The following is an 8,696-nucleotide window of genomic DNA, read 5'->3' on the forward strand; positions in this document are numbered from 1 at the left end:
ATGTGGGAGAGAATTAGCAATTATTACAATGAGCATAAAAATACTAGCATGGAAAATCATTCTGGAGGTCATTGACCAATCGATGGTCGGTGATCCAAAAATGCACAAATAAAATTTGTGCTACTCTGGCTCAAGTAGAATCTTTACATCCAAGTGACGCGACAGACCAGGACAAGGTATGAGCTTCTAACTAAATTTCATTTTAAATCTTCTTGCTGAAATTTTATTCTCACATTCTTGTTTCATTCGCATATTTAGATTGAAATAGCTAAAATCATGTATAGAGAGACTGAGAAGGCCACATACAACATGGAACATTGTTGGTGTCTATTGAGACACCAACTAAAATGGCAACAACACGTGTCCATATTGTCTACAAGAAGGAAGTCACATGGGAAACGCCCTGCTATGGTGGAGTCGACTCCACTAGGAGACGACGCGATAGATGACAACGTAGAGGTCTTTTTTTAGAGACCTTCAGGCAAGAAGGCTGAGAAAGAAAGGGAGAGAAAAAGGAAGGTTGCAGAATCTTACAATTTAGAATTTGTTGAGGCCTTAAATTGCATGACAAATGATAGAGCTGTCTTCATGTCTGAAAGAAGACAAGTGACCAGTAAATTGGATGCTGATAGGGCTCAATTACTAGCGGAGAAAAATAGGAGAAATGATATGGAGAATAAGAAGATCGATATGGAGATAATGAAAATGGATCTTGCAGGCATAAATGGAATGCAACGAGAGTATTTTTTGAATCTTCAAAAAGAGGTTTTTGAGAAATTCAGGAATCGATTTTCATCTTCATCTCTATCTTCATCTTTTAAATATGTGTAACCTTTTGTTGGTGAAACATTTTGGGGTTATTTTGTATATTGTGATTGTATTTGTTTTGGGGTTGTAGCCCATGATTATTTTGTGACTTTTTGTTATTTTGGATCACAAATATGGGTGTTTGAGAATGTGGGCATCAATTAGGATGGCAACCTCTAGGATGTTCATAGTTTTATAGGTTGGTTACCACCCTATTCATTATTCTTATTTTGCATTAGTTGTTATCAAAGTCTTGTATAGCCTTCAAATGATGGCAGCCAATCTTCTTTACATTGAGTGATGATGTTTGTGAGAATGGGCTTGGTTGCTTTGAAGATCAATGGAATTGTTTTGATAATATTGATATTGTGTGATAAAATTTTGTTTATTAGATTGTAAAAATAAAAATAAATATGATTGTTAGAAATTATAGGTGATTATAGGAGGTTATGAAAATAGAATTAATTAAAAAATAAAAATTAATTATAAAAATAAAAAATAATAATATTTTATTATTATAGAGAGTGTGATGACTACTTCAATATAGATTTTAAGTTTTGAATGATTAGTTAAAAATGAAAAAGTTACATATTAGTTAAAATTTAAAGAGTAAAATAATCAATCTAATGCTAATACTCTTGTACATTAAAAAATTAAGTTTTGCAGTAAAGATTAATATTTTCTATTTAAGAAAATAAAAGGAGAAAAAAGAGTTATATGTATTGAAATAAATAAATAAGGGAGAAGGGAGAGCAAAGTCAAGTGTAATTTGAGGGCATGGTAAATGGTGCCCATAGGTACTGTCAGGACAAAAAACATCAGCGTTGGATAGCGTGTGTGTGTCCACCTCACACCCAAAGAGAAATACTATTTTACCTCTCCAAAGTGACACCTCTATTTGACCGCTCCATTTGACCACTGGTCAAAATTTTTTTTTTTTTTTTTACTTAATAATTAAGAAAGTGATTTTAAATGTATTGGTGTATTTTTTTTATTTTTTAAATATATTTAAATATATAAAAAAAAATGTGAAAAGAAAAAAAAAAAAAAAATTTTACGCTGGGCCCAGCGGTCAAAATGGGGCGGTATTGTAGCCGCACCCCACACCCAAAAGCTTCGGTCTCTCTCTCTTTCTGTACATATTGCGGGCTCCACCCAGTTGCTTTTTTTTTTTTTTTTTTGAGAGGGGAGAAAAGAATTGCCGTTCGGTAGGATTTTTGACATAATTATAAAAATATATATATATATATATTTAACTATTTATGAGAGTTGTTCAAAATTTAGTTAAAAGTTGAAGTTTTGGTTAAAGTTAAAATTATTGAAGATATTAATTTATATTAAAATGTTTATTTTAAAATAAAAATAATAATATAATATTATATATTTTAATAATAATATTTTTCAATAAACTTTTTTTATATATTTTATAAATGCATTCTATATATTAATTAATAATTTAATTTTTATTTAAAATTTTTGTTTCTCAACTAATTTTTATATTAACCTAATTATTCAACATAATATAGTTTTGTTTACAAAAATATAGTTCTTGGAAAATCTGACATAATATAACTTTATTTACTAAGGGAAGTGTTTTTAAAAAAGTTATAAAATCTTGTTGATTATTTGTGAATAAAATATAGATTTAATGGGCAAATGGTGACTCTCCAACTTTAAAAATTCTTTTAAAGTTGTTGTAGCTCAAAGTCTAAATGTTTTTAGCTAGTTCAATGTAGGTCATTTATACAAAACTTAGCTATATTTTAAATTTTATTGATATTTTACTAGTCCAATATCAATACCGTGACTTCTCTCAGCTAAAACGAAGATCCATATTCCTATTGACGGTTTTACCCTCCTTACATACCATCGGTTGTGATTGGAAATGCTTTGCAAAAATGTTTGAACATAATAGAAACTTTATTAGAAAAATCTCAATGAAATATTTCCAATGTAATTAACATTTTCTTCACTTAGAGCATTAGTAGTGGCCTAACCAAAATTTGATTAAAATTTTATTAGAAAATTAAATTTTATAAATTTAACTAGTCATTTTTCAACAACACTAAATAACAAACTCTTCAAATTTATCATTATTTTATTAAAATAATGATTTTAACTTTTTCATTTATTTTAATTCTAATTATAGTTTGAATATTTATTCGTTATTAAAAAAGTGCACATTAATTTGATATTGAATGATCCACTTGAAAGAGTTTCAAGAATTTTTTATTTTTTATTTTTTTTGTTTTTGTTTTTGTTTTTTGTTTTTTGTTTTTTGTTTTTGTTTTTTTTTTAATTTTTTAAAAAAGCTAATTAATAGACCCCATTCTAAAAAAAACTCAATTTTGTTTTCGAGATAAATAGTAAAGTTTCGCATAAGAGCGTTTTGAAAGGTAGTGAAGCAAAATCAGTCAATTGATGTGACATAATTTATTATTATAAGCAAAATTAGCAATTTTTTATGAAGGAAAATTATTTGGCCAAACTGTTTGGGCTAGTCAAATTTGGCCAGTGAAAAAGAGAAAGACCAAATTTATTGTATATTTATTGAGTCTGGTGTAGGAGATTTTTAACCAACTTAGCCATAATTTGGCCAAAATTTGACTTTGACTAGGCCACTACTAATGCTCTTATTCTTTATTATTTCGAAATTTCATTAGTTATAAAAAATAAGACATTTTCATCCTATGATTACTATTTGTTGCCCCCATCAACAGAATATTGGACAGATCCATCAAAAATGGACTAAGCCTCCAAATCAGTGTTACAAAGCCAACTAGAATGCTGCGATTGATAAGGAAAATGGAATATTGGAATAAGTGTGATCATTCGAGATGGAGAAGGCCAAGTGATAGGTTCTCTTAGTGCTCCTAGAAGTCTATATGCTAATTCTCGGGTGGCTGAATCTTATGATGTAATGGTTGCTGCAAATTTCTGTAAAAAAATAGGAATTAGATAACTTATATTGGAAGGAGATGTCTTACAAGTGATGAATAATTTTTCAATGAAGAATCTAGATTGGAGCCAGGCAGGTTAGTTAATTACCAAAACTTTGCTAGATTCTTATGCTTTTTGGTCAGTTGTCCATACAAGAAGACAAACTAATCAAGCTACTCATATTCTTGCTCGAGAAGCATTATTTCTACAAGAAGATGTCATAGGATTGAAAGGAATTCCAACATGTATTCAGTCTTTTGTATCTCTTGAGATGTCGTAAGATTTGTTGAGCAATAACAAAAAAAGAAAAAAGAAAAATCATGATGATTTTGGTGACGGAGAGTTGGTGCTTTCTCACCTTGTCATTGAGTCGAGGAAGGAATGCATGACAGCTTCGATAAAGTCTCAAAGATCAAACCCACCCAATATGAATATACAACTATCTACTCTAATACTTACCTAAAAAACCAAAGAAATGTTGAATGAAAAATCACGATGATTAAAGTGATAACGAATTGGGGCTTTCTCACCTCGTCGCTGAGGCAAGGAATGAATTCATGACAGCTTGGGCTGAAGTGGCATGCAAGCATATATATATATAGAGAGAGGGAGAGAGAGAGATAAATTGTAATGTGTAGGTAAAAGAGAAATGATTTGTACAAATTTCAAATAGACAAGTTCCATACAAGTCCTTATAAGAAAATGGATCTCACCTTAAAAAAGTGTAAAAAAAATTATTATTTAATAGTGAGACTCATTGTTTTATAAAAGACTTGAATGAGATTTGTCTATTTAAAACTTGTCTATAGCATTATTCGTATTTAAAAATGTATATTTTTTTTTTTTTACATTATAGACCCGAAATTTATATTGATTACTCAAATAGTCTTTATAGTCACTAATAATTTTTACATAAATTTCAAATTATTAAGCTCTCCAACCCCATGATTAAGACACGATACCACAAATAATGCTTCTATTAATACAAAGTCTAAAAAGCAGATGAATTTTGCTTTCAACTTCCATCATAATAACTTTAGGAAAGTACAAAGAATTTTTTCTAAAATAATAATATTTTTTTCTCCCCATTTTGACAACAAAATAAAAGTCATATAGAAAGAATGAAAAGAAGAACAAAAAATCATGGAAAAGAAAATATCAAGAAAGAAAAAAAAAAAAAAAAAGGAATGATGGTTGTGGTGGGTAATGAAACCTTTTTATCACAAAATGTAAGGAAATCCAGGGAGTGGGGTCCTTCTTTTCATGATGACAGATACATCACCAATCACACAAAGCAGGCTTGAGAAGACATGGTTTTGGATCTGAGAAAAAAAAAAAAGAAGACACAAAGCAGTTTTCCTTTTTTATTTTATTTTCTCGACTGAATCAAATTAAAAAAAGAAAAGGAAAATGTTTATAAAATACCAAATAACAGGTGGATATAGATTATAGAATAGAGTTGGAAAATTAAAATTAATTAATAGTATTTAGATGTACAGAACAGAACCGAGAGGGGTCCGAGCGTGACTGTCAAATCTAACATATTCTGTCTAAAGACTCTCAAGACTTTCTCTATCTAATCTAAAGCTAGCTCTCTCGGAATTCAAGAGACGCTTTGTTTCGGAGATTCGATTCAATCGGCGGGTCTTTTCTACTGCTCCTCCTCCTCCTCCGGAACCTCTCGTCGCCTTCTTTCAATCTGTGTCTAGTTTCCAAGAATATAATGTTCCGGATTTTCAAGGTACGACGAAATATCTATTATCTATGTAAATATACATCTTCTTTGGAAACCATGTGGGAATAAAAAACAAACCCAGAAATATCTTCTTCTTCTTTCTTCGGTTTTTTGTTCTTTCTCACTGCGTTTTTATTTGGAGTTCTTTTGAGCTCTTAAATTGATAATGGGTTTCGTTGATTTTTCTTCATGCTTTGAATTTGTTTATGCATTTAAAGAATGATTTGCTTTGTAAGATCTGTCAAGGTGATAGTGGGTTTCCAGTTTCCCTGTCTGGATTTTCTTTTTAGTTTGTGGGCATTATATTTATATTAGACTGTCTGGATGTAGTTTTTTTTTTTTTTGGGAGTAAATGTTATTCTTTTCTAGTTCAGTAATTTCTGCTTCTGCACCTGCAAGTTTTCGTGTACGGTTTGAACGTATGAAATTCCCAATTTGGTCCTTGTTTTCCGGTATTCCTGAATTTCAGATAATAGCCGCTTGGGTTATTTAATGAGTCTTTTGTTACTTTTAAGGTTTTTTTTTTTTTTTTTTGGCAACATTTTGGCCCATCTCTTTTAATTTTTGCCTTTTCGATTTTTCCATGTTTTTTTAAAATTTTCATGAAAGATTAATAATGCTGTCTGTGAAGCAGTACCCCCTCATGGCCTCATCTTCTCTGCATCATTTGACTGAGTTTTTCTTTTAGGTCTTTGAGATTCTTTTTTGGGGTTCTGAGCTTTAGGTGGGTATTTTCTGTGTACATTAAAAAGGTTCCCTTTTACGGAAATGGGATCTGCTTTTTCACATCTCATCATAAATACCAATAACAACTAAATAATAATAATAATAATAATAATAATACTGGTAATAACTCTTGGTGGATATCTGATCCTCTTGTAAAAAGAACCACCCATAGAGGTCATGATTCCTAGCACAGACCTTGTCTTATATGCAGAAATGCCTTGCAAAAAAAAGCCAAAACTTCTCACGTTTTGTCTGGGTTTGTGGTATGTGCAACTGTGTAAGGCATGTGCAGGTAGGATTGTAAGAAGATATGATTATGGGTGTTTATAAAAATGAATTCATGTAATTTAATAAAGACCTTTCTCAGCTTTTGTTCCTTCTGACCTGTTCATCTTATTCAAAGTCTTCTTCTTCATCTAGCCTTTTCTTTTTTTTTTCTTTTTGTGGGTTTGATGCAGGACTGGTTTTGATTTGATAGAATTCTGATTCTTTATAAAGAATGGAGGGTGACACATTCTCAGGACTTGGTAATGGCACCCAGATCGATAGCAAGGTCTTGCATACATTTGAGAAGAACTTTGTTCAAGTCCAGCACATCTTTGATCAGAACAGGCTGCTCATCAATGAGATAAACCAGAATCATGAGTCCAAGATCCCTGACAACCTCAGCAGGAATGTAGGTCTGATCAGGGAGCTCAACAGCAATATCAGGAGGGTCGTTGACCTCTATGCAGACCTCTCTACCTCCTTTACCAAATCCGTGGAGGCTTCCTCTGAGGGGGACTCCAGTGGGGCTTTGAGATCAGATGGCAAAGCTGGGCACAAGCGAAATAGGCCTGCATAGAGAATTTCCTAATCAAAATTCTTTTGCATGGTGGAAAACAAGAATTTCACAATTTGTGTTAAGGTGGTAGAGCATGATTAGATTCTGGAACTCTTGTGTCAGTGAACCTGTCCCTGGTTCTTCACTTACATTTCTTATAAAAAAAATAATTTCCGGGAAGTTCTACTTCTCCTCATTGTAACTCAGTTTAGCTCTGGATCTAATTGAAAAGTACCAAGCATGTTTGTATCATCTACTTTTTTATTCTGCTGTTGTTCTTGATAATTAGTAATATAGCTAGTTTTGTTTTTTGGGTTCAACCTATTGGTTCTTTTCCTCCCAATCCACCCATTTTTCTAGCTTAGGAATTTAACAGAACTGATCTGTTGTTTATATAATCCAACTCTTGTGGAAACAAGGACAATTTCTTGATTTCGTTTTAAAAGATATTTAAGAGCTTTTAGCTTCCAATAACTTTTTCTGTTTGTCAAAAAGGCTGAAATCTAATTTGGATCTCAACAAATTTGCTGTATCATCTCTTTTTCCTGTAACATCACAAACTGCTTTTGATAAAGACTTCATCCATTATACCTTCTATACCCTTTTGAAACTCCTCTCAAGCAAGTTTCTTCTAGAGCTTAGCTCACGAGAACTAAAAGGAAGGGGTTTCAGGTACTGTTTTCAGACATCTCCCTAGTTGGCAAAGATCTCTTCCCCCCACGCTTGCCAATGAACTGTTCTCATGATTTTCTGTTCAAATTGTATGTGTAGAAGTGAACATGGATACATCTACATCTCTGTGAAGATGCGCTGGAACAATTGAGAGAAAAGCAACTTCAGATAAATCTTTTTAGTTCCCAGTCACAAAGCACCACAAGAACAGAATCTCAGATAAGAGATGATGAGCTTTTGACCAATATTTTATTTCTGTCCTAACCAATGACGACCTCTCGGATGGTATTGGTAAGGAAATAAAGTATTCTATAGGTAGTTTAAAACAAAGCACTACAGTTCCTAGAGTCAGACAGATATGTATAAACAGTGACACCCAACAACAGGACAAAGGGACCCAATCGTTCTTTTTTATGGAACTGAGCTTCTCCATGCTTATCCCTTTGCATAGGTTCTTTCTATTTTCCTTTACAATTTTCTCCTCCTTTTTTATTCTCTTTATGCAATAAATATCCCTCATGACTAACTTCAACTTGATGATCCCCCTAGCATCTCTCTTTCTCTGATTGAGTACATGTCTTTTTTGGTGGACCCAGCAATAGCATTCAGCAACCTAATTTCCTGATCTTTGTAACAATGGCCCACATGAGTGATTGCTGGAAATGGCTCCTTTCTGGTCTAGATTTTGAAATATTAATGGTGAGGGTATTACTTCATCTACAAATTTTGTCCATGTGCAATCAAGCTATCCATATCTTTATTCTCTTTTTCCGACCATGATTTTTCTATGGTCTCAAGGCACTCGTGAGTGCACTCTGAATATTAACCTCCTTCTTCCACTACCTACTGATGCTATTTTGACAATAAATGAGATTTGTTGCAAAACATGGCTCCCACAAATTAACAGAAATATGAAAGCAATACCATTTTCTTCTTTTTTTTTTATAGTCAATTAGTACCCCTTTTGGAACAACTTTCCCAACTCATGACGGT

The 8,696-nt window shown here is 32.1% G+C and overlaps 1 protein-coding gene across 2 annotated transcripts; it reads left to right on the forward strand.

Moving 5' to 3' along the window:
• The first annotated feature begins 5,241 nt into the window (after positions 1–5,241).
• LOC108995839 (protein ELF4-LIKE 3-like) lies at positions 5,242–7,351 on the forward strand. 2 transcript variants are annotated; one of them, XM_035694383.1, is made up of 2 exons: positions 5,242–5,488; positions 6,667–7,351. In XM_035694383.1, the coding sequence occupies exon 2, from the start codon at positions 6,708–6,710 to the stop codon at positions 7,050–7,052; it is 345 nt and encodes a 114-aa protein (XP_035550276.1). In that variant the 5' UTR covers positions 5,242–5,488; positions 6,667–6,707; the 3' UTR covers positions 7,053–7,351. The 2 variants fall into 2 exon arrangements, with proteins under 2 accessions (XP_035550276.1, XP_035550277.1); XM_035694384.1 differs by lacking the exon at positions 5,242–5,488 and adding an exon at positions 6,035–6,500.
• The last annotated feature ends 1,345 nt before the right edge of the window (positions 7,352–8,696 follow it).

Source organism: Juglans regia, chromosome 10 (assembly GCF_001411555.2).
Source record: "Juglans regia cultivar Chandler chromosome 10, Walnut 2.0, whole genome shotgun sequence".
Lineage (NCBI taxonomy): Eukaryota > Viridiplantae > Streptophyta > Magnoliopsida > Fagales > Juglandaceae > Juglans > Juglans regia.